The 27,451-nt window shown below is 36.4% G+C and overlaps 1 protein-coding gene across 1 annotated transcript; it reads right to left on the bottom strand.

The window, feature by feature from the left end:
• Nucleotides 1-1,258: 1,258 nt before the first annotated feature.
• Nucleotides 1,259-18,930, bottom strand: LOC123392854 (tenascin-R-like). Its single transcript, XM_045082934.1, has 5 exons — nucleotides 18,646-18,930; nucleotides 16,767-17,042; nucleotides 11,533-11,802; nucleotides 2,386-2,516; nucleotides 1,259-2,206 (listed from the first exon to the last, which is right to left on the bottom strand). Exons 1-5 carry the CDS (start codon nucleotides 18,674-18,676, stop codon nucleotides 2,015-2,017), a joined length of 900 nt encoding a protein of 299 aa, XP_044938869.1. The 5' UTR covers nucleotides 18,677-18,930; the 3' UTR covers nucleotides 1,259-2,014.
• Between the last annotated feature and the right edge of the window lie 8,521 nt (nucleotides 18,931-27,451).

Below are 27,451 nucleotides of genomic sequence, written 5' to 3'. Positions count from 1 at the left end.
AGAAACCATAGCTTCTTACACAGAGTAATTCATTTAAGTCGAAAACTGTGTATTATATATATAAGCATGAGCCATCCTGAATTGGTTTATAATTATTTATTTGCAGAAAGGATTTGTTACTGTACATCTGATTCAGGTATTCTAATCACACTATAGTCCAAAAAGTTGCCTTACGTTTTTCTAATTTGTTTATATTAAGCCACTAATATAGCTTTTCAAAAATATATATAAAATGTTAATCTCATGTTCCATGTAACGTAACACAATATCTCTTCGATATTTTCATACCTTTCTGTGGAAGGCAGGATTTCCTCTTTCATTAAGCATTCGCTGGATATTGAAATAATGTATTCATCCAGAAGACTTCTAGCTGAAGGCCAGCTAACAGTTATTGCATTGGAGTTTCTACTGTGGTTCATAAATTCAACGGCACTCGGGGCTATATCATTAAAACGTACACATAAAATAACATTTTCTACCACACAAAGCACCTGCTCTAAAACAGCCTTGAAACACTCCCAAGATTTGTTTTACTTCCTGTAAACTCTGAGGGTAAGCAAGATAGTCCTTTTATTCTTCCTGGTACATATGAAAAGTTAAAAGTCAAAAAAGAGAAACAAACAAACAAACAGCAAGTATCATTTTAAACTTTAAAATGGAGCCAATATATATTATTGTAGTACTGCAGCCAACATTTCCCTTGCCTCAAAATGTAGGGAGAGATTTTATCTTGGTTCTGGGCAACCATTAAAAAGGAGCAGAAAATGCCATCCCAAAATATTCCTCTTTGCCATAAGGATTATTTCAAGCTGGCTATTTTTAATAAACAGCAGATACAGGAGAAACTCTGAAAACTGAGTAAAAGCTACCCTTTTTTAAGAGACACATTTATAAGGGAAATCTCCATTCATAACAGTGTCTTTCTCTACTAGAGAGAGAAGCCTGACTAAATCTCTTAGAAACTCTTAACAATGGAGAAGACAGACCTAAATCTCCATAACAACCTTACATTTGTTTTCTGTGCTTTTCCTGGTAGCCTCCCATAACTGGCTCTCTTACCCCTTCAATATTTTCTTTTGTCTTTAGCTGGAGATGATATTTAAGGTGGTTGTTTAGACCATTTCAGGGAGTTTCTCAGATTCCTTGGGTCTCTTCTACATAAGCAGGAAGTATACTTGTTATTAAATTTCTGTTTATTTCTCTCTTGTTGATCTGTCTTAGAGGAGTCGGTGGGGGTGGCTGGGGTGGTGTTGGGTCTCAGTCAAGGACATAGAAGGGCAGAGAAAAAATTATTTTTCTTCCCAACCCCATGAATCCCAGGAATATTTAATGATTTTTCGGACTCATTCTAATTAAATACCAAATAGTGACAAGGTTAATCAGCAGGAAAGTTGATTGCAATCTAAACATGAAATGCTTCCCTTCCTTCCTAAGGAAAAAAAGTTAAACGAAATAGTGTATAATATGTATTTTGTTTTGTCTCTAAAATTCTTCCATGTATAAGAAAGGAACAAAACTGCCAAGATATTCTTTCCCAATTCCATTCTGTATTAATACAGTAAAGGAATACCAGATATGACCAGTTTCTAAACACATAGATCAATGTTCCCATAACATCAGTGTCAAGAGTCACTAAAATAGCTATTTTAGTAGGATAGTTGAAAATGTTACTTCATCTAGATATGAAAATGCATACATTTTACATACATCCTTCCCAATCGTCTTTTATTTCATATGACTAGCTTAGAATAATCACCATCTGCCATGGAGAGTAAATTGCTAACACTGGGGAAATGTCACTTCATTGCCTGCTTAACTGAACAATGAAGGAATTGGATCACAAATGGAAAATCTGGTCAGACCCCAGGCAACTAGCCACACTACTGCCTGGCAATACATATACAAGAGAGGTTATTCTAACCCATATAAAGGGAAACAGAAAGAGGGACAAGAGATGACAACTGTCTGTCCATAAAGAAAATACGGGAAGAACAAACTATTTTCTAAATCTTCCCTAAAGAATGAAACAAATAACTGAACACGGAATAATTCCTAAAGTGCTTACGCAGGCTGTACCTGTTTGTATTTCTTTGACATTAGGAGGGCTGTCTTTAAAACCTCCCCTTTCAGGGTGAATTGAGAAGGCGTACACTGTGGTGGGATCCAGGTGGGAGAACGTTGCTGCTTCTTGAACTACCTTCTGGACCTATCCATCCAAAAGAATAAATTAGCAAGTGTTCATTTAAAAAATATTCCACAATTCAGCACAACCAAATAAGCATGGGGGTTATTTAATTTCACTACCATGTAGTGTAAGAACACAGTAATATTGGGTTCAGCATGAAAGATTCGAGTTAATGCCTCCAAGAGCCACCTGTAACGTACCATGAGAGCAGCAGTACAGTTCAGGCATGTGATTTCATAATGCTGGAAATTCCCATCAACTCGATTCCAGAGAATCTCTATGGAAGAGTCTGTCACTTTGCCCTTGTGGATATCTGATGGCGATTCCAGACCTACCCAAAACACACAACACATTTAAATTCCATTTATATGTTTTCTAACTGGGTTTTTCTTTTAATTTATCCCTGTAAAGGGGAAAAAAAAACCATAATTTCGGGTAAAGAATAAAGTTTATTAATCAACCATCTTTATATCCTAATTTAAAGTATTGTTTATATATCAAATGACAGTTTATCAAATATAATAACCAGTGGCAATACTCAGAGTCATTGAGAACACTGTAACAAGCAGCTGATTTTGGTTTTGCCACAAAAACTACATAACAGGAAATTCACAGTGCAAACTGCATGATATCCAAAAGAAAAAAAAGAGATTAAAGCTTTCTGAGTCTATTACCATACGCTAAAAGGACAACAGAGAGAAAAATGTGAAGTCCAGACAAGGGAGTAAAAGAATCCTCTTTGTATCAAATATTGGCTAAAGCTAAAATCAAATCTTATCTGATGAGTTTTAATGGGTTATATTTTCAAATTAAAGATTCCATTCAGCATACGGAAAAAGAAATTTTCATAAAAACTAAAAAAATTGCTGCTTTAGATTGTCATCTTATATATCGATATATTTTGCCACTTATATCACAAAATTGATATATTTAGATGATCAAGTACTAATTATTTTTAAAGACAAGAACTGTCAAATATAATGCTGCCCATAAAGATTTATAACACAAGGAAGAGACAGAGAATATAGATATGATATAAAAAGTATATAAAAATTGCAAACAAAAATAAAGTATAAACATATACTGAGCTGATTAAAGTACTATTACAGTATGTGACTGGTGATATCAGTTTGGGAGCATTTTATGAAAACTTGAGTTTAAACAGTAATGGAAAGATTACAATTCGAGAAGAAATGACACACAGTAATATAATAATATATGTGTACATTTAAAGAGTGAAAGAGAAAAACGTGAAGAACTTGGATATGTTATAGTAAAAAATATTACATTTTTAGGACTACATATGATTTTTGTTTGGCATTTATTACTCTGTGCCATTCATTTCTATATCTACTAGGTCAATAGCTTAGATGAATTTCATGTGTCTTTGATGGTGAAAATGAGTATTTGTAGAATTTATGAGTGACTTAAAGAAAAGATAAACCAAAATTGATATGAAATTCAAAACGTAAGTATTGGGGCACCTGGGTGGTTCAGTGGGTTAAAGCCTCTGCTTTCAGCTCAGGTCATGATCCCGGGGTCCTGGGATCGAGCCCCACATCAGGCTTTCTGCTCAGCAGGGAGCCTGCTTTCCTTCCTCTCTCTCTGCCTGCCTCTCTACCTACTTGTAATCTCTGTCTGTCAAATAAATTTAAATAAAATTAAATTCAAAACATAAGTATTGGTATGAACAAATATAATACACACTAATTTTAAATATTCAAAGAAGTGGGGAAAATATATACTAGTTCTTTCCAGACAAAAGGCAGCATGGAGAGAGCGAACACATGCTAAGATTATATGCTTTGAGAGACACTATTAAGTGTCTCTAGACTCAAAAAATATAGCCTAGTTCTCATAATTTGCCTAAAACTATTCACATTCCTCACTCTTAAAATAAGTCATTTTAAGTTCTGATTAATATGCACATACATTTTTTGTTAATGGATAGATATAAAAATTCAGGACTTGTCAATTTTACATAAAGTTAGCTCTTCATACTTGAGCAACGAAAGATCAGGCTCAGTAGAAAGGCATTTGTAATTATTTTAGAAGAGCTTTGAAAATAACTGCATTGAAGTAAATGTAGCTTACTAATATGAAATGGTACACAAAATCAAAATCAAGAAAACACCTAAATCCCAAAATACTTATTTTAAGATTTTATTTATTTATTTGACAGAGAGAGATCACAAGTAGGAAGAGAGGCAGGCAGAGAGAGAGAGAGAGAGGAGGAAGCAAGCTCCCCGCTGAGCAGAGAGCCCAATACGGAACTCGATCCCAGGACCCCGAGATCATGACCTGAGCCGAAGGCAGCGGCTTAACCCACTGAGCCACCCAGGTGCCCCCAAAATACTTATTTTAACTGCAGGCACATAATACTTATTACTTAATTTAGTCCCACTGATGATGTAAACAAAAAAATTATATTCTGTGCCTGGGATTAAATTGCCAACAGTTATTTTATTGTCATGTTTCAAGGACTTGGTCATATTTGGCCCTCCTTCAATTACAACGTGTATGCCGTCAAACACTCCAATATCGGGCATTTGAACAAATAAGATTATAGAGGTACTATGGCTTTCATATGGGATGACAATTTGGACTGGTTTGGGATCTGAAAGATAAAAAGAGAGATTTATAAGTAGTGGGCTTTTTTTTTTTTTTTAAGATTTTATTTATTCATTAGAGAAAGAGAGAGCACACAGTAGGGGGAGAGGTAGAGGAAGAGGGAGAGAGCAGCAGGCTCCCCACTAAGCTCGGAGCCTGACACAGGGACTCGACATGGGGCTTGATCCCAGGACCTGGAGATCATGACCCAAGTCAAAGGCAGACACTTAACAATCTGAGCCACCCAGTTACCCCAGTGGGCTTTTTTTTTTTTTTTTTTTTTTTAATTTCAAATCTCTATTTCTCTCCATTTTGTCTGGCATGTTCTAGAATATGCAAAAACACTAAAAGCCTGTGCAAACTTATGTTTACTATATCAGAAAAATAAGGTGGATATTCTGAAAGACTGTATGTACATATATATTGGAAATACTTGATTAACTTTCATTTTTTGATTCTCAGGAATAGTCTCCAAAACCTAAGAATCTGAGATTTTCTGATTTTTTTTTACCTTTTTTATATTTTTATTAAGCCAATGCTTTTGAAAACCTATATACTAGGAAGAGTGCTTAAATAAAGTTAAGTAAGGCCAGATTCCTGCATTCAGATTTCCCAATCTCAAGAAAGAGATATGCAAATCCCTTACTAAATCCCAAATGCATAGAGCTGAGCTGGTAACATGAACAAAAAGCTGTTGAGAAGAAAGGAAGAAAACAATTTTAGCAGAGATCATTGGAGAAGGCTTCCAGAGTCTAGGATGTTTTATCTGAATCTTAAAGGGTAGTACAGGTTAACCAGAAAGAGAATGTGGTGGTGAGAGGTGGTAAGAAGGGAATTTCAGACAAAGAGAAAACGATGAATGAAGCATGGAAACCAAAAAGGAAATTGGGATGATTATCATCATCACTGTGTATTCAGGGAATATCATGTTCTTTCCTCTGTTTACTAGCATGACAAGTTACTAATCACTAGTCTTTGGTAACTATGGCAAGATTAGTCCCTAATCTTTGGCAGGTTACTAAGTCACTCTGTGTCTTGGTTTCCTCATTCCTAAAATGGGAAGGAGACTAGTATCTACTCTGCAAGGTCATTGTGATGATCCAATGAGAGACTGTATTTGTATACAAAGTGCTTAGTTCCAGGCTCAGGTGGTAAAAGCCCGGGGTACGTGAGGAACAGGGATCAGGCTGGCAAGGCCACCTCTGGGGCTGGGTGCTGTCTGCAAGAGGCTTTGCATGCCGTGCTATGGAGGTCAGACTCTATCCTGTGGGCACAGGGATTCTGAACAGATTTCATTTCATTTTTAGGAGCGCAGTCCTGGCAACAGTTTAGGGGAAGGATTCACTTACATTTCATACTCTCGCTGACCTCTCTGTAAGAGCTTTCTTGTACTGTAATCCTCTGCTGTCCTATTTAGAGCAGATTTGAAATTTCAGATGATTTCTATTCACATTTTTCCCCCCTCAGGTCAATTTTAATTTCAACTGTATTTGTGGATTATTGAAATACAACCTATATATCCTTATATGTGTCTTTCTTCCAAATATATATCTTCTTCTAAGACACATTCTGAGGAAATATTCTTTCTTCCAGAGAGTAATTGGACAGCCTTTGCTTTTCAGTTTTCTTTGTGACATCTGGTTTGATGTAATGGAACTTGTTTTAAGTCAATAATACTGTATTTGATAATGTGATTTTGCCAGTTTACCCAGAACCAGTACAGTGTAAAAGGATTTAAATACATACCTATAATTAGCATTCCAGAACATAAAACCTGTGCAATATGTCCATCAATTCGTTCATTTGTAACATAAATTTCTTGCCTTTTTTAGTCTGGGGAGTTATGAGGAAATGTTCAATGTATTAATCATAACAAATACCATATGGTTTACTACTGGGTTTCAAAGCATTTTTACCATGTTTTTCTTTTTCAAGCTATATTAACTTTCCTTTTTCTGTCATCACTGATGCTTTTTGTGGGTTTCCTCTTTAAATCCCTTACAGCTCTCCTCAGTTACAAAGCTGTGAACAAAAAGTATGGTTTTTCCAAGGCGAGTCTGACATCCCACAAGTATCCAATCCATTTGAATGTGTGAGCAATGATATGAAAGTTTCTAAATCTACCTTGAGCAGAAATTAAATATCAGGAGATTGGAAATAAGTGGCCAGTGTAGTCATGGAAACAGTTCACTTCCTTGTTCCTAGGCACTGAAGATATCTTCTAAGGAAAGACAATGCTTTAAATAGGCATTATCTAATTTAGTTTCTAAACCTGTACAGTCTGTGACATTCTCTATAGCTGGTAAAGGTGGGGTTTTTCATCAGTTCCACTTGTTCGGGGAAATGGGACCAATGACATCAATAAATGACATATTACAGCAGAGGGACACCAAGGCTAGAAAAGTGGAAAACAAGACAAAGTTCTTTCTTCTCTTTAAAACTGTATCCTGAACCTCTGGAAACTCAAGTGAGAGAAAGTATTGCAAATTAATCAATTAATTAATTGTATTGTCATATTCTGGAGACATCTAAGTGTCTCCACTTTCGTGGCTGTGACCTTTATCCTTACCCATTTTCCTGAAAGAGATCTTTTTTTTTTTTTTATGTTAAACTACTCATCTTTATTAACAGCATTTAAGTTAAAAAAGAAAACAATTACATTAGTAAATTATAAAACTTTTTCATTTGGGACAAAAGGGTTGGATTGTCATGGTAACAGTCATCAAATCACCATAGCCAGAAAGACAAGAATCAATATGGAGTCCTCCTTCCTCTCCATCCCAAACCATATACAGTCTACACTAAGTTCCTTTGTGTGTGCCCCTTTAATAACTCACATATCTGTTATTCCTCTTCACCATTTCTGCTGTTGCTCAATTTACATGCTCATCTACTAGTGGACCCCAGCAATAATCTGTACTATTTCTGATCTCCTGGCTTATCCTTCATATCCTAGCCTTCTTGTTTTTTATTTATTTTTATTTTTTATTTTTTATAAACATATAATGTATTATTAGCCCCAGGGGTACAGGTCTGCCAATCTCCAGGTTTATACACTTCACAGCACTCACCATAGCACACACCCTCCCCAATGTCCATAACCCAACCACACTCTCCCCCCCTCCCCGCAACCCTCAGTTTGTTTCGTGAGATTAAAAGTCTCTTATGGTTTGTCTCCCTCCCAATCCCATCTTGTTTCTTTTATTCTTTTCCTGTCCCCCAAACTCTCCACGTTGCATCTCCACTTCCTCATGAAAGAGATCTTTTAAAAGGAGTGAAAGCAGTGGGGACTATATGAGGTTTTGTTGACTTTTTTTTTCAATATAAGATAAATGGAACAAGGCTAAATTCAAAGGGTTTTATTATGGGCAAGGAAGAATGAAGTCTCAGAGATTTCCAGCCTATCTTAATATTTATCCTTCTATACTGAGAGGGACAGAAGGAGACTCAAATGCCAGCTCTCCCTCCCTCAAGAAAAAGAGTACCTAGTTCCTCCAACAATGAGAGACTACATAAACAAACGGCTTTACTGTGGCTGAAACACTAGGGATGCTCTTCACGCCTCAAGCCACCAGTCCAGTCCTACTGAGAAAATAAAAATCGTCACAATAATAAACATTTTCAAAAAAAAAAAAATAACAAACATTTTCAGAATGCTTGCTTGGTGTCTGAGCCCTTAAATTTTATTGATTTCATACAGTAGATAAGATTATCATCATTCCCATTTTAGAGAGAAGGAACCTTAGGGCCAATAAAGCTTGAGGGACTTTCCAGTGGGTATAAGCTGATAATCGTGGAGCTGGAATTCCAGCTGAGACAATCCAGTCCCAAGGTCGGTGCTGCTAAGCACTGCCTCCTCCCAAAGGTCACATGTTACAATTCATGTGCACCAACATAATAACTGGAAATCAAATCTGGCTAGTTATTTTCAAGATAATTTAGAGTGATGGACAAATATGTTTCAAAAAGAAAAGGGAAGTCAATGAAGATGTGAGTTTTATTTTCTTCTCTGCTTCTGCAAAAGGTCATTAACAGGTACAGGTTTCTCTATGCTTTAACCATCTCAAATTGTACGGAAGAAAGAGAAATGGGACATGGTAGGTAACAGTTATCAACAAATGTTTGTTGAATGGATGCATACAGAGAATTAATTTCTGTTTATGCACCTTGGGATAGATTAATATATATCATCTGAGACAAATAAAAATGATGAATGGTAAATAATCTGATGGCACCAGTAGTGCTTCTAAGGTTAAGAACAGAATAGAAAAGCTAATAGAATTATAAGAAATAGTGATATGCTTGAAGAAACTAAAGACAATTCACCAGAAAAGAAGAAACTGTAGAAACCAGGAACACCTAATGGCTATTTCCAAACAACTGATGTCCTTTCATGTGAATCAGGGAGTAGATGTGCTCTCTTTGTAATGCTTCTGGAAACAAACATGGTCTTATAATAGAGAAAAATTACAGGGATGCATTTACAAAATAATGAGAGGCTCTATGCTAGGAATCACATATCAGGTAGGGCATTGGCAAGAAGATTTCTATCTTAACTTCAAACCCCCAAATTCTATCATTTTTCCTAGTATTTATATATGTTAATCATGTTTCAGCCTGCATGCTAGAGAGCAGTTTTACAAATGTGTTTGAGTTAAACAGAGTTAAGAACTGTCGGACACCTGGAGATTCCAGGCTGAGTAAGATTTCAAAGAAGCTCACTTTCTAGAAAGGGAGATAAAATTTTTATATTTTAGATATCAGAGGGTTGAAATCTCCTGAGTTCCCTGGACTCAAAGAAAAAAAATAGGACTTTAGAGCTGGAAGTCAATTTAAAAATGTATTCAATGATCTAAATTTTTAAGAGAAAACTTAGGCACCAAGACACTGTGGGGACACTCTAACCCCATATTGTTAATAGTTGGTTCATTTTCCATTTATGAATTTTAATTTTAGTACTTCCATTCTGCCAATAAAAATTTTGGGGTTGGGCATGAAATATATTTTTTTAGGAATATTTCTTTTTAGGAATATCTTTTTTTCAGATGTTTTCTTTTTTCCTAACCTTTTCCTATGATAATTATCTTCAGGCACATTTTCTCAGAAATTTAAGTATGGAATAGCTATAGACAAATTTAGTTTTAGTCTTCTTTTTTTTTTTTATTAAGTTCAGTTAGCCAGCATATAGTACATCATTAGTTTTTGATGTAGTATTCAATGATTCATTAGTTTTAGTCTTTGGAAGACAAAATGGTAAGATTTGATGTGGTTGAGTGTGGACACTACTGGTACATAATTTTTTGGACCAAGTCATTTTTCCCATCAAGCTACCCTACTATTAGCCAAAAAGGCCTGTGAGGTCTAATCTTCTTTCCTTTCTCAGAGATACCTCTTTCTACCCAAATCAGATACAAGTAAAAACAAAACAAAACAAAACAAAAAAAACCCTTCCTTTATTCCTCACATGCACTCTATCACCAAAGCTCAGACTTCCTACTTTCACACTATAAAATATAATATCTACTACTTTCTATCTGCTCTTTCCCATCCTTGCCCACCATCATCTTTTCCCTAAATTCTAGGACACTCTTACCCAGCTGTCCTACTTCCATCCCTGACCCTTTACAAATCATTCTTTGCACACAATCAGGGGGGAATTTTTGTAACAGCTCACACCATCACTCTCCTGAATAAAACTCTGAATGGCTTCCCATTGCCCTCAAAACAAACTCAAAAGCACAGCCTATAAGATCTCTGTGATCTTACCCCTGAATACCTCTGCAATATCATTTCATATTCCTCTTCTCCCTCTTCATTAGACACAGCATATTACAGCCTTTTTTAGTCTCAGATACACCAAACGTTTCCCTGTTTATAGCCTTTGTGCCTTTACACTGGGTGTTAGTGCCTACCGCACCCTTCATCCACCTGATCGCACTGTGGCTCCTTCTCATCCATTAGGTAACTCCCATTACAGTCCATCCACACCAGAACCGCCCACCCCTCTTCAGTTATATCACACCACATTGCTTTTTCCCCTCCTAATGTTTAGCACAATTTATAACTATCCAAAAATATTATTTATTTACTTGTCATTTCTTTTCTTTCTCCTTCCTTAATAGATTTGTTTTGGCATTTTTAATTTTAATTTCTTTTTTTAGATTTTTAATGATTACATATTGCATGAATTAACCTTATTCGAGAAAGAACATGGAGATTTGTTGTTGGTTTGGTTCTAAGCCTTTTAAATACTGTCAGTATTTTCTCTCACTGCAACAGCATGCCTTTATAATAATAATTACAGACATTCATATAGCTATGTGTCAGGCACTGTTCTAAGCCCTCACCTTTATTAAATCAGCTATTCTCAGGAAAATCCATTCAATATGTACATACCATTATTTTCTCCCACTTTAGAAATGGGTAAATTAAGGCAAAAATATGTTAAATACATTGCTCATGGCCACTCAACTAGTTTGGCCCAGATTCTGACTTAGGCGGTGTGGCTTTAGGGTCAAGTTTCTAATCAAAAACAATGTTGCCTTAATTCATGCATTAAGCATTCTCAGGAGAAGAGGAATGCAAACCACTCCAGGTCCTGGGCTACCATTAGATAAGCAACCAACAATCTACTTAAAAAGATAAAACCTACTACCAGAGGGATGTGTCAGGGAATGTTCCACAATAGCCCCAAATCAGCAGATATCTGTTATGAATGAAAAACATTTGATTCTCACTTAGAGTCTGTTGAATGGTTACCAGCTCACTCAAATTTCCATTCATCACTGTTGCCATTCCAATGTCATATGTCATCCCAGGGGTTAAATGATCAATCTTTAATCTATTGGCATTCCTTACAAAAAGCTTCAGGACTTCTCTTATATCTGATGAGGGTTTGATTTGAATGTAGACCTCTTGGCCATCTGGTGGGGATTCCCACTGAAGAATTATACTGTCCTCTCCCACATCTTCAGGTTTAATGTGAACCTTCTGAGGAGGATTAATACCTTCAAAAAAACAGATAAGTAGATAGACTTATCTTAGTTTATTGTTAGCATTACTCTTGTTCTGGAGTAAAAATGTCTTAATCCAATATTAGTTACTGTTTACAGTAAAATTTAGCAAATCCCTGCATCACCATGACTTAAAATAGACTCAATTTTAGAGAAAAATATGTCTTGTTATTATTATGTAAGATTTGTCAATAAGATTAAGCATATTGCACATTAAGGAAATCTAGAGTCTTTGACAAATTCTTCAGATTTTAAAAAAAAGATTTTATTTATTTATTTGACAGAAAGAGAGAGAAATCAGAAGTAGGCAGAGAGGCAGGCAGAGAGAGAGTCAGAAACAGGCTCCCCACAGAGCAGAGAGCCCGATGTGGGGCTCAAACCTAGGTCTCTGAGATGATAACTTGAGCCGAAGGCAGGGGCTTACCCCACTGATCCACCCAGGTGCCCCAAATTCTTCATATTTTTAAGAGTTCCATCAGAGTAAGGTTTCTATTGCCAAGGTTATTCCTTTTTTCATCAAATGTGCATGGCATCGACTAACATACCAGGCAGTCACCAGCACAAAGTTGCCGGGGGGAGGGGGTTTGGGAGAAGGGGGTGGGATTATGGACATTGGGGAGGGTATGTGATTTGGTGAGTGCTGTGAAGTGTGTAAACCTGGTGATTCACAGACCTGTACCCCTGGGGATAAAAATATATGTTTATAAAAATAAAAAATTAAAAAAAAAAATAACAAAGATCACTGCCTTATGCAGTTTATATTGTAATGGGTGGAAATACACAATAAACAATCATAAAATAAATGTAAATATTATATAGTACTTTAGATATGATAAGGCTAAGGGAAAAAAGAAAAAGTAAGCTAAGGCTAGGGAGCCCAGGAAGGAGGTGGCTTTGGGGGGAAGTTGTGGTATTAAATAGGGAATCCAGGGCAGGTGTCTTTGAAAGGATGAGATTTTGAGCTAAGCATTGGAAGGAGGTTAAGAAAGTAGAAGATGTGGTTTATATATACAATGGAATATTACTCAGCCATTAGAAAGGATGAATACCTATCATTTACATTGACATGGATGGAACTGGAGGGGATTATGCTAAGTGAAGTAAGTCAAGCAGAGAAAGACAATTATCATATGGTTTCATTTATATGTAGAACATAAGGAATAGCTCAGAAGACCATAGAGGAAGGGAGGGAAAACTTAATACATCTTTGAATACTACATCAAAAAACTAATGATGTACTATATATTGGCTAACTGAACATAATAAAAATTTTAAAAAGATAAATATTCAATATCTGGAAGAAGAGTTTTCCAGGCAGGGGGAAAAAAACAGCTAAAATAAAAGCTTTTACATGGTGGGAGTTTACTTGTTATCTTCAAATACAGAAAACCAGAGTGAAAGGACAAAGTAGTAGAATGAGGTCAGGGGATAACAGAAACCCAGAGGTTTCATGGGCTTTTACTTTGAACAAAGTAGGTAGCAACTACACTTATGTGCAGAAGCATGATCTCGCCTAAATTTAAAAGAATCACTTGGGTGTTAACGTTAATAACCAACCCCACAGAGAGCCAATGGTTGAAACAGAGGAGGCAAGCCCAGGACTCCTGGCGAGAGAAAGTGGTGGCCTGGATGACAGCAACCATAAGGAAAACAGGGAGAAGTATTCAGATTCTAGATTCATTGCAAAGATAGAAACAGTAGGATTTCCTGACAGCTAGGGTGTAGGCTGTAAGAAAATCAGAAGAGCTGAGGATGCCTTCAAGGTTTTTGACCTAAACAACCGGATGAATGAAATAGCCATGAACTGACCTGACATAGTTGTAGGTACAGCAGATTTGGGTGGAAACATCTGTAGTTCCATTTTGGACATACTGGATTTAAGATGTCTATCAGATATCCAAATAAGATGTATTACTGTAAACATATATAAGTCTGAAAGCTCAGGAGTAATGTCTGGGGGCTGAAGATATACACTTGGGAGTTATTAACATGTAGATTTTTTTAAGACTTTGAGACTGGTATTTATCCTAGAAATAGTTATAACTTTATATTACTTTTCTAATTTCTGAAGGTATGATATCTATTTGAAAATAGGCTGATACCAGGTTGTCGTTGCTACTCTTACAGAAAATCATCAGAGAGCTCTTGATAGTCGATCATAATAACTGAAGAAAATACTTGGGGCTAATTAGCTCCTTATACAATTTACACGACTATCAACCGCTGTGATTTTTAATACTATACAATTCTCTCAAAATAGTAATCCCCTCCTTTTAGGCTTAATTGTTTATCCCATGTCATATACTTCCTTTGAACTTTCAAGAGTTCACCAAAACCAAGATCAATCATTAATTTATGTCCAAGAATACTTATGTAATTTTAAACTGTTCAGTAGTTATACTTTAAATAATCTTCAAAGAATTCTTTACAATTTTTGTCATTAGTTTGTTCCCAAAAACTGTAACTTGACTTTTAATCTGTTTTGAGATTCACTTCCTATCAACACAATAAAGACTGACCATATTTTTAGTTCTCAGGAAAATATCACTCTGGGTCAGACCCATAATCTGCTCATCCTATACCGCTTCACAAAACTGTAGCTGGTCTGACTAGAGGCACTGAAATTAATTATGTATATAAAAATGATCAGAGAATGCTAGAATAATCCAATTAGACAAGCTGCCCACAAGATTCCAGGGTGAAACAACTTCAGATCTTTGTTCTTGTGTGATTGAAAAACTCACAAACATTTATTTCAGTGCAGGACTTAGATGAAATCTATGAATGACACACACAAGCAGAGATTGAGGAAAAGATGAGATCTGGTAAGTCTGTGATAGCCCTATAATTACTCACAGAAATTTCTGTTTATGCATGTGCATATTTATGGGCAAGGGTCCATTAATCTTTCCACATTCTCAAAAGACTTCATGATCCATAAAAGTTAAATTTTACTGAATAAAATATACTCCTTAATATGTATGAAAGCTCTTCCTATTCTGTGCCTAGCTTACACTTTCTAGATTCTCTGCAAGCCCCCGTACTTCAGCCTTGCCAAACTATTTGCCAATTTGCTAATGTTCAAATGTCAGTCCTTTCTAAAAGTTCTGGCTTTCCCAGGTATGGCTACCTAGATGCCTCTTTTTTGGTCCTCTCTGCCTGTGCACTTGCTGTTTGCCCTACTCACAGCATCCTCTTGCCTCGCTACTGCCCCCTGGCTAACTCCTATTCTTCCTCCTGAAGCAGTGCATGACTCCACCAGAAGACTTCTGGGTTAACTGATCCTTCTTATGGGCCCATAGTCCCCAGAGCAGAACCCCTATAGTTGCAACTATAAGACAGCATTATCACTGTTTTTTAAATTACTTGTCTCACTCTATTAGCACATAGCCCTTTAAAGTCAGAAGCTAGGTTTTATTCATCTTTGCATCTCTAGTACCTATTATCATTCTAGTCTAGATACTAGTCATCTCCAGTACCTATTACTGATACTAAAAAAATAGCATATTGAGTGAATAATGAATGAAAAAAGGATATTGCCTTAAGCTTAAGAATAAAAGAACACGGGATTACTAATTTCCACATATGCACTGCTATGTCAGTTTACAGTTAATACGCAGAGCAAATGACCCCAAAATTAAAAGTGCAGACCTACATGTACCTTCTTCCTGTCCCTCTAGTAAGCAGGTATATGCCATGGAAGATTCTAATTTGACTTCAAAATGAACAAATCTATGAGAAATCCTCCTAGTCTTCCTGTCAGTTACAAATGGAAACATTTACAGAGAAGAGACCAATGGCTACCGGAGAAGATCTGTATTGGAGAGTAGGCAAAAGGGGTAAAGGGGGTCAAGGGCAGCATGAGGGAGGGTAACTAGACTTTTGAGTGATCACTGTGTAGTGTACACAGATGTTGAATTATAATATTGTACACATGAAGCATATATATAAAAAAAAGAGAAAAAAAAAGAAAGCATCTTCATAAGTGTAATAGAGTCAACCAAGCATTTATCCATTGAAGGGAGCTTTGTCTGAGCTCAAGGAAGAGAAAAAATTGGCTATCTACTATCCATTTGGAAAAATACGTTTGCTTAGGATTTGCAACACTGAATACATGTATGTTAAGCATTTGCATTTAGTTCTCCTTAAATAGCACCTTTTGTTTGTTTTATTTTCAAAGTATTGCAAGTATTCCCAATAAGTATGAGAAGGCTAATTGCTGTATGGCTGTGCACATTTTGCATTTCTCCTACCTTGGTCTAGCATGTTTGAATTTTAGCTATTCTGACTTGACTGGAATTTCAGATAAAGAACTTTGCATATAGGCATGTTAAATACACATGCACAAACAATACAATTACAAACAATTACACACGCAGGAATATACTCCAAAAAGTGTTTAGCTATGCGTTGTTTCATATAATACTCTAATCTTTTTTTTAAAAAAGTGACTCATAGGAGTATACCTACTGCTTTATTAAAAGATAGGTTACTCTAATGATTATGTTCCAGACAAGAATTCAAAATTGGCATGTGGAGGTGAAGGATTAGAAATGCAATTGCCCAAAGTCCTGGAGTGATACTGCCCCCTAGAGGTGAACTCCTCACACTGTGTAAGAAAATGAATTTGAGTAAAAGAATATGCAGACCAATTTGTTGGATCTAGAAGTGGATGAACTAATCTTCTTCATGTTTCATGATAACTTATTTCCCAGCCAAGGCTATTATAAGAAATATGTCTTCTAGGAACTCTGGTAGGAACAACGCAGATGTTTAAAGAGTTCATGTAAATCTAAACGAATTTAGTCCATAGAATCTATGCTAAATTTTGATTTAACACTCAAATGTTTAACTGTATTTATACCGATGAAGGATCAACATAATTAAACTTCAGCAGATAAATTTCAAAATATGAAGTTTAAATTTTTTATTAAAAGGCAAAATCGGCCTGTGCTTACCTGTAACGGCTGAGATAGGTCTCTCAAAGCAGCTTAAAGTTCCTCTTTCCCCAACACTGAATAGATATATCTGATAATGATGGAAAGATTTCAGATCTCCAATTTTCACTGATGTGCTGAATTTTTCAACAAGCACCTCTTCTGATGTGCTGTTTTCCACATCCAAAATAGTCACAAGATAATGGTGAAAAGACATAAGATCTGGAGGATTCCAGTGTAAAAATACTTCTGTTGGGGTCACAAGAGTCACTGTGACATTCTGAGCTGATAATGGGCCTGGGAGATTTCAAAAATCAGAAAAATAGATCATATTAGTGATATAATGTGGCAGAGTACTCTAGCACCTCTCAGTACTTCCCTAATATTCTAGGTTGGAGAAAAGAAAAACTGGATTTGAGACCTAGCTTTTCTACTGTATGTCTCTACTCCCTGAGTAAATTATTTACTTTCCCTGAGCCTCTATTTTTTTTGACTGTACAATGGGAATTACAGTAGTAGCGATATTGGAACATTATTAAGAAGATTAAATGAGATAAGGGATGGAGAGCACTTCACAAATCATTTGACCTCTGTTATTGGTTCAATCATTATTTTTATAACAAAACCACCAAAAATGGCATTTCTGGCATTCTGTGATCATATCTTAAATGCCTCTTAATCCTTCTGCCCTGTCAGACTAGAGAGCAGGGACTTCCTATTCCTTATTCTTCATTTCTGTCATCACTAGACCTCAGGTATTCATCCTTGCAGAAATCTTTCCCTACACCAAAGCATTTCAACCAATCCCAGTCAGTGGTTTTTCTAATCCATCCTTCCAGATTAATTTTCTTTAAAAAGCACTTTGCACATATCAACTTCAAACCCATATCCATCCCTAACCTCCAAACACACACACACACACACACACACACACACACAGAGTACACTCATTCCTTTCTATCCTTTCTTTAGAAGCAATAGCTCAAGAGTTAAAACAAGACCATCTGGGTTCCTGTGTGGCTAACAAAGCATGTTCCTCTAGTCAGTTTATTTAACCTTTCCGAAGCTCAGTTTTCTCATTTCTATATAGCTACTCCCAGGGCTGAGGTACGACCTTTGTGAGATTATGCATTAAAAGTGTTTCGTAAAAGGTAAGGCGAGTTTTAGAAACTGCACTTAATGGATTTCCAATGCTTCTAAGGTCAAGTCCAACTATCTGAGATTCACACCCCTGGCACTCCCAAATCTGGTACACTTCACCACTCCAACTGTTTTTACCTTCATGCCTGAGGAAATCTTTTCCAGTTAACCTACACTATTCTTTCCCCACAAACTGCTGTCTCCATACTTTTGCTCACAATGTGTTTTCCTTCAAGTTTGAAGCTAAGCCTCCCCTTTTCATGAGTCTTCCCATCACCCATCTTCTGAATTCTAGAAAGCACTTATTAAATGTATCACTAAGTGACTGATAATTTAGGCTCCTACATTTTCCTACACTTTGCTATCTTTTGTTTGCTTTTACTTTTCTTCCTTACTAATTCTCTTCATTGCAAGTCTCCCCAAATCCACAATGCATGTCTGTTTATCTCCTGCTCTTAGTACATATCAAAACTTAAGTTCCAAAGAAAAAATGTCTCAATTATCCACTGTGGGCTGGACACCAGTCTAGTCTGTGTTCTTAAGACAAGTAAGATATAGTTCCTGCCCTTATGGCTATCTAGTTTAATAGCAAAGTCAAAGACATAAACAGATCCACTGTAATTTAAAATGGTTAATGGTTAAAATGGCTAAAGATCTAGGTCAAGAGTGTTATGAGAAAATACCAAACCCTCAGGAAATATCTGCTAGTTATGATATTCAATAACTGAAAAATCACATTTTCAGAGATTTTGTAACTTACGTGTTTCAACAATAAATACTGAACTTAACATAGTTCTTGCCTCCCATTCATTTACTGCAAAGAGTAAAAATCTGTAAATATGGCCAGGAAACAATTTGGTAATTGTTTTTTCTGTGGTATTTGGGGATATGCTTTCAAAATATTGTTCTTCTGTATAATCTAAATAATACTTAATGATAATTTTATATCCCAGTTTTAGCCACTTATTCAAAGTGTTCCAAACATTCCGATTATGCCAACCAAATACAACTTCAGTTGTTCCAACATCCTTTATGTGGATCAAAAGGTTTTCCCTGCAGAGAAGGTGCTGGAAAAAATACAGAGGAGGATTGTTTGTAATTAAAAATCATAATTCTATCTTTACAATAATGACAGTGAGCTACATGGTATAAGAATATTAATAAAATAATTACGTTCATATTTACAAATATATGGCAGTGGAACATAACAGAAAAATCTTGTATAGAAATAGTTTGATCCAGTTGCATTTTGTTGCAAAATGTAGCAATCGGTTTCATTCTTGGGTAGCATTGGAAAAGAAAAGGTTTCATTTTTCTTAAGGCCAAAAGATGATCCATCTGTCCATGTGAGATGACTGTCCTTCTGAAATAAGATGTACAAATTAAGCCGAGAACAAGAAACAGGTGTCATATCTTCAAATATATGTATCTGTCATGAATTATCAGAGCCAGAAACAGAGTTCACTTTTATTCACCCCATTAGCCTTATGTCTTCAAGCAAATTGCTGAGTCCCACATTAAGCTTTTTTTTTTTTTTTTATTAAAGATTTTATTTGACAGAGATCACAAGCAAGCAGAGAGGCAGGCAGAGAGAGAGAGAGAGAGAGGAGGCAGGCTCCCCGCTGAGCAGAGAGCCCGACACGGGGCTCGATCCCAGGACCCTGAGATCATGACCTGAGCTGAAGGCAGAGAGTTTTAACCCCACTGAGCCACCCAGGCGCCTTCACATTAAGCTTTTATTTTTCTCATCCATAAAATGGCTGTGATAATAGAACCAACATTCTAAATTAATTACAGAGGCAGTGCAGGTAAAGACCCAACACAATGCCAAGTATAGACCCCCACTATTCATTACAGATTAGTTACTTTATTTCAGCTCACTGAATAAGCCAGAGGCATCAAGGGAGGTCGTTGATACCTTTCTACTACAGGATGTCACTGGTGAGTATCACCAACCTCAATGCTCACAGGTAAGAGATGTTAAAACAATCTGTTTCCAATTCCACCTAACAGAATAGAAGAATACTCTTTCCTTGAAAAACTGCACATAGTGGGCTGCAGCTTAGCAAAAAGACAGAGGATTGGAGACAGTACACGTAAGTGGTCAGGGCACAAAGCTCTGGTCAGACTGACACAGATTCAAAGCCTGGCAGGGTCATCTCTTAGCAGTGTGACCAGGATTTTTTTCTGAGCTCCATCTTCCTTTATCTATAAATGAGAACAATAACAGTACTTCCCTCATAAATTTGTTGTGAGAACTAAATGAGAGTTACCGGTTTAAACTTTCTAGATTGGAAGACAGAACTATTAATCTTTCCTTCATCACATTCCTGCTGAGTGCCAGGCCGTAACTGGAAGCTGGGGTAGAATGATGAATAAGACACTGTCTTTATCCTCAAAGTTGAGTAACAAACTCATACTTATTCAGCAAGAGTGAATGAGGTGATGTCTTTCACTACCTGCCACAGGGATTATAACCCAGGAGGTGACTTTGATGTTAACCTCAAGAGACCAGCTTAACGTAGAGGTTATAGAATATAATGGTTAAGAGCAGACTCTGATGCATGTCCACATGGGCAAGCTAACTCCCTGTGCTCCAATTTCCTCATATAGCATACAAGTAAATCACACAGAATGGCGCTTTGCACTTAGGAGACACTATAGGACTCAGCTATTATTATAAAGGAAGTTTTTCTTAATAGTTACTTTGATGTTTCATTTACCTCCTAAATTATTTTTAAGTATCATAAAAGCAGAGACTGTATCTTAGACCCCTTTGAATAATTCACAGCAACCATCATGATACCTTGGGCACCCTCTCGCTTTGGCTGTCATGACCATATGACCTGAACCTGATACCAGAAGCCAGTAACAAGAACTACTGGAAGAGTACATTCTAATTTAACAGTTTATAACAATCATGCTAACAGCAGGAAACAACGATATACATACACTCACTGGTCTACTTGAAAAGAGACTGGCATGCTGGGAGGCCGGCTTGGGAGAGTCAGAGATGAACTGTGATTTGAGGAATCTTTATTAGAACTTCATTCCCTGACTGTGAAAAGATAAAGGAGGCCCCAAAAGAGAATGATGAAAATGTGATTAAAGACTGTCAATAAAGGGCACCTGGGTGGTAGAGTCATTTAAGCTATGACTCTTGGGATTCACCTCAGGTCATGATCTCAGGGTCAGGCTTTGCACTCAGGGCAGAGTCTGCCTAAGACTGTCTCTCCCTCTGTCTCTCTCACCCCCTCTCTCAAAGAAATTTTAAAAATCTTAAAAAAAAAAAAAAAAAAGACTGTCAATAGTTTTCCTCAAGCTGATGCAAAGTTCCACAGGGGGAAAAAAAATGGTATCAAACTGATGTGCCTTGGGTCTCTAGAGGTCAGGCTATCTGGTAGAGAACAGGTTTATTTTTGAGTGGAAGGAAATTTTTAATAAATGGATCATCAAGAAGAAAACACAGAGTAGACAGAGGTAACTATGCTATGCCTTGGGTTTTTCCTACAAAAAGCTGACCAAAATGAAATTTCATGAGATTTTTCCATAGTGATAAGAATGTTGGGGAGAAAACATCTCACACATTCCTTATTTCACTGGTATTTGCATAAGATCTTTAGATCTTTCTATAACTCTTCTAGTAAAATTAAATTTCATGAACCTGGATGTTTTATCGTTCCAATTTTAGTATATGTGCTGCCAAAGCAAGCACGAACCTGGATGTTTTAAATAAAAAAATAAAATGAACAAAATTTCTATATTCCATATTTTCAGTTTCACATTATTCTGTTTTTCACAGAGGTGAGAAATAGAGGAAGTAGAGCAGGTTGGTGGGAAGGAAAGGACAGTCTGGGCAATCTTGAAGTGTCTGTGGAAAATTCCTAAAGAGATAATCAGAAGAAAATAAGATAGGGGTGCCTGGGTGGCTCAGTCAGTTAAGAGCCTGCCTTTGGCTCAGGTCATGATTCCAGGATGCTGGGATCGAGCCCCGCATTGAATTCCTTGCTCTACGGGGCTTTGACCCTGCTTCTCCCTCTCCCTCTGTCTGCCCACTCCCCCTGCCTGTGGGTGCTCTCTCTCTGTCAAATAAAAAAATAAAATCTCTTTAAAAAAGAAGAAAATTTGATGTCTGGAACGCAGAAGAGAAAAAGTGGGCTATGTAAATACATAAGAACAGTTGAGCTAGGTGGTAAATAAGAAATGGATGACATCACCCACCCATTTAAAACAGGTCTGGGGAAGACCAAAATTAAAACAAGATCATGGGAAGAAATAGATGCCTACAAAGAGAGTGAAGGGGGTGGGAAGAGACAAATAGGCAGAGAACAGAGGGTTTTAGGTTGAAAAAAGTTGAAAGTACATTTTGCATGATATACCAAAATAATCAGTGTATGTCATTATACATTTATCCAAACCCAGAGAATATACAGTACTAAAAGTGAACCATAATGTACACTTATGAATTTGGGGGTGATTACAATGTTATCAGTTATATGTTCCTCGGTTGTTAACAACTGTATCACTCTGGTGGGGGATGCTGATAAACGGGGTAAGCTATTTATGTGTGGAGCAGGGTAGGACAGGGTAGGTGGGAAATTTCTGGGACCTTCCCCTCAATTTTTTTATGAACCTAAAACCTGCTCTCAAGACAGGTGATGGGGAGGCAAGGAGGGAGGGAAAGATTGAGATAGAGAAACGGAGAATGAAACAGTGTCTGGCTTATAAGAAGTACTCTAAATTTTTAGTGCATGATGGAAGAAGGAAGGAAGAGGGGGAGGGAGGGAAGGAGGAGAAAAGGAAGGAAAGAGAAAGGAAGAGAATGGTGGGGGGGGCGGGGGGAAAGAGAGGAAGGAAGGAATTTAGGAAGAAGAAGGAAGGCAAACACAGCTTTATCATGATACATTGCACTTTCTTTTACATTGACTAACCCTTCAAGTCATTAAGACCAGCCCATATTATTATCTGATTTTTTTGACCTGAGAAGTGAAATTAATAAATTTTTTTTTTTCCTCTTCATTTTATTATATCCAAAGGTGTGCAGACTTAAGGATAACCTACAGCGTCGCTGGGCTATATTCCATGGCACCCTCTCTTTGCTAATTTTGTAACAACTGTTTCTTAATGCTAGCCATCCTCGTGAAACATGAACCCTACCGAAAGAAAAATGTTCTGTGAAAGATGAATTCAGTAATATAACATTTCATTAGTACATTTCTTAACATTTATAGTAATTAATCATGAAAATCTCATAGCATTAATTGTGCACTTTGCCCTGTAGTTCTCCCAAACCAGTAAAAGCACTAAAGTTGCTATTATTCAAGTAGCAAATGGGTTACAAACAATTAAAAATAGTTTTAAGTAGTTTCTAAGAATTAATTATGCAGAATTATTGTCCAATTATAACTTAATTAAAATAAAACCACAGATTTTTTTTCTTTTCTTTCTAAATCACTTTAGTTTTTGCCCTTTCTATCACTGCTATGTTGGCGGAGAAATTTTTTAAGTGTTTATTTTAGAGACTTTTCAGGTTTTATCTTTATTTTAGAGAACTAGATATAACACTTGCTAAGAATTCTGCTCTCTGCTATTGCATACTTGACTTCAAATGGGTTCACTTTCCAGAAAGGGCACACTTGACTTTTTCTCTAAGATTAAACACCATGGAAAGACTGGGGAAAAAATCTCAAACCTATTGAGAGTTAGATTTTTTAAAAAAATATTTTATTTATTTATTTCACAGAGATAGATTCACCAAGTAGGCAAAGAGGCAATGCAGAGAGAGGCAGCGGGGGGTGGGGGGGAAGCCCTCGGGGGGGGGGTGGGGGGGAACACAAGCAGGGGGAGAGGATGAAGAAGGTTTCCTTTCCTGATGAGCAGGAGGTCTGATGATGTGGGTGGGGTTCGATCCCAGGCCCTCTGAGATCCATGACCTGAGCCAAAAGGCAGAGGCTTTAACCCACTGAGCCACCCAGGTTCCCGGAGAGTAGATATTTTATCAGTGCTTCACCCAACATATTGGGGGAGATGTAAGAAGGATCTTTTGAACAAACTGTTGTCCCTCTTTTTCACAGGAGGAGAAGGAGATGGGGAAGAAGGGATGCTTTAATTACCTTACTTTCTTTTTGCTTACTGCGACGTGTTTCTTTCTCTTTTCACTTTGTAATTGTAATACTGGAGTTCAAAGTTTATTCCTCTAACAGGGTATTTAAAATAGCCAGTGTGTTTGCTGTTTATTGGGGTCTATGACTCTCTCCTTTTCTCTTAACATCTTTTTCACCATGCCCAATGGAGGAAGGAATTGGATCTAGGAAGCCACAAAGAAGTTAAACATACATTCCCCTTATCGCCTTGGAATATTCCAAATTTTGGTCACATCCGACTGGGGGATGAATAATATGAAGAAGCCTTATATAAGGATGAAAGATTGATATTTTTAATGGATTTTAATGGATCTATTAATACCCTGAAGATAAGACCATTCACTGATATTTTACAGTCACCTAAAAAGCTATCACTAGTGGTCCTGGGTGGCTGGTCAGTTAAAGTGTCCTGCCTTTGGCTCAGGTCATGAAGCCCACAGTCCTGGGATCGAAACCCCACCCACATCAGACCCTCCTGCTCATCAGGAAACCTTCTTCATCCTCTCCCCCTGCTGATTGTGTTCCCTCTCTCACTGTTGTCGCTCTCCTGTCCAAAAAAAAAAAAAACAATAAAAAAAAAAAAAAAAACTTAAAATAAAAGCTATCAATAGTTGCCAGAACTCAGCCGAAACTAAGAAAGAAAAAGAGAACCCACTGGTTTCATTTTTCAAAAAGTGGTGGAATGGAAAACAAAGTTCTTAACCAGCTTGTTAAGTTCTAAACTAAATCCAGCTTGTTCAATAAAATCAGTCAAATACCAAAAATGATATAGTTAGAAAAACGGGAACTATGCTGGTAAATTACAAGCAATCTTCCTGTAGCTAATACTTGGCTCAGCCACTTTTGGTAAAAGAACAATACATCTAAACCAAGTTTATCTATAAGATATATAATATATTAATAATGAACCCGATATTTGCATACCTGTTTTTCTACTTTGAACCATCCAGTCTCTGCACTATATTTATAAAATCCAAATACAACTGGTTTTAAATTTCAATTTAAAAAGTATTATAGCGCTTTCTAGGTTTTTAAATTATCCCACTCATTAACTGTAACATTATTTGGGCATAATTTGTGAAGAATTATTGAGAGATATTGACACTGACAATGTCATTGGAAGGACAGTACACTCCAATTAAAAAGAAACACTCGTGCTTGTCACTACTGTTTTTAATATTGCTAGTTGAGAAACTACCTAAAAAAAAAAGTCAAGAACAATAATTAGTTGGGATTCAAATAAAACTGAATGAAACACAAGAGATGTTTAGTCACAAAAGAATGAACTATGAAATAGTAGAGCAATTTATCTACTATAAAATACTTTCTAGGACTATATGAAAGCGTTTCTTGTCCCCTGGCTTAAAATAAATGACTTAGAATTACAAATCTGCCTTATAATATTTTTAGATAATCTAGATTGCGCATGTAACATCTCTGCTATGCCTTATCTATTCATATTAGTACACATCAATGTCAGAACTTAAATCTTCTTCTTAATATTATAATTTCCTTTAAAGTTTTGAAATTTACATATGTTAAAAAAACACAAAACACTATCATCATGATGTAATTTTGGACCATTATATGACTGTTAAATACTACAAAATTCAGATACCTGGTAATAAAATGGTTTCCCTTTTACAATTAGGCAATACAGACCAAACACAACAAATATATATTACTATTACGGACTATTAAATGACTTTTCACTTAAAATTTGTCCATAGTTTAGGGACTGGTAGAAATGATTTGAATAGTGCTTCAATTTTCCTCTAATTTAGTGATTTTGAAAGCCTCTTGTGCCGATACAAGACTGCTTTTGTATATTCTTGTCAATAATTAGATTCCATCTTGCTTAAGAATGTGTTATTACCTGAGTCAAGGTTATGGTTCATTAAAATTTTTTGACTTTTGTATATTTCGTTTTCGTTAATAAGCAATTGTTCGAATAGAATAACAAAATATATACATCAAAATATTTATTACATAAAAATAATTGATTACCTCAAATACTTACACTCTCTGTATAACATATAAATTCTTAAAAATATTAATCCAGTCCTATTGAAAAGTTCAAGGGTAATTCTGATTGACTACTGTATTGAAGCATATTTTCATAAAATGCTCACATTTTCACACACTAATGAAATAGAGTGTAAAGAAATTTCCAATAAACTCGCCATAGCAAAATGAAAAAAGATGACACAAAGAAAAAACCGCCAATCTATGATGGAATAGGAGAAAAAATATTTGCAAACCACACATCTGATAGTGGGTTAATACCCAACATATATAATGAACTCCTATAAACTCCATAACAAAAAAGCAAAAAACAGCCAACAAATAATCCCAATTAAAATGGGCCAAAGGACCCGAAGAAATATTTTTCAAAAGAAGATATTCAAATTGTCCAACAGGCCATACGAAAAGGTATTCAAATTATCATTAGTCATCAGAGATATACAATTTGAAACTACAGGGGTTGGGTGGGGTCAACAATGGCACCTATCACGAATGGCCTCATCAAAAAGAAGAGACAACAGATGCGCCTGGTTACGGATAAATCGAAGAAAGGAAAAGGGAAAACCCTTGGTGCAGTTCTGGCTGAGAATTATTCAATTTGTGCAGCTACTATGACGAAAACAGTATGGAAGGTCTCTCAAAAAATTAAAATTAAAACTACAAGAAGGATAGGAAACCAAAAACTTACAACCCAAAGAGAGATCAGCACCCTAAGTTAAATACAGAAAGTATATACAATAGCCCAAGATATAGAAATAAAAATAAAAGTGCCCAATTGAGGGGCGCTGGGTGGCTCAGGTGGGTTAAGCCGCTGCCAGTAGCTCAGGTCATGAATTCCTCAGGGGTCATGGGATCGAGTCCCAGCATACGGGCTCTCTGCTCCGCAGGGAGCCTGCGTCCCTCTCTCTTCTCTATGCTGCCTCTCATCTACTGGTAAGTTCTATGTCAATAAATAAATAAAAAATCTTTAAAAAAAAAAAGTGCGCATTGATAGATGCAATGGATGAAAGAAAATCTGGTATATAAATTTGCTCAAACACAGACATACACAAACACAGGGGGGGGGAAATGACTATTCAGTTATAAAAAAGTAGAAAATACTGCCATTGTGACGACATGAATGGACCCAGAAGGTATTATTACATAAGTGAAATCAGTCACGAGTAAGCAAATACTGATCTTCATTTATATGTAGAATAGAAAACTAACAATCATACAAATAGATCAGAGTGGTGTTGCCAAGCTGAGGGAATACTGGGTGAAGATAGATACCCAAAAGATACAAAATTTCTAGTTATAGATAACATAATTTCTGGAGATTTGTAGAACATGAGAGAATAAGTAACCAATATTGTTGTGTACTTGAAGGTTGCTCCAGGGTAGATCATAAAAGTTTTC

The sequence above is a fragment of the Mustela putorius genome, unplaced genomic scaffold (assembly GCF_011764305.1).
Source record: "Mustela putorius furo isolate JIRA1106 unplaced genomic scaffold, ASM1176430v1.1 tig00000640_pilon_pilon_pilon, whole genome shotgun sequence".
Classification (NCBI taxonomy): Eukaryota; Metazoa; Chordata; class Mammalia; order Carnivora; family Mustelidae; genus Mustela; species Mustela putorius.
The sequence above is the reverse complement of the archived record's forward strand: the minus strand, read 5'-3'. Positions and strand labels throughout refer to the sequence as shown.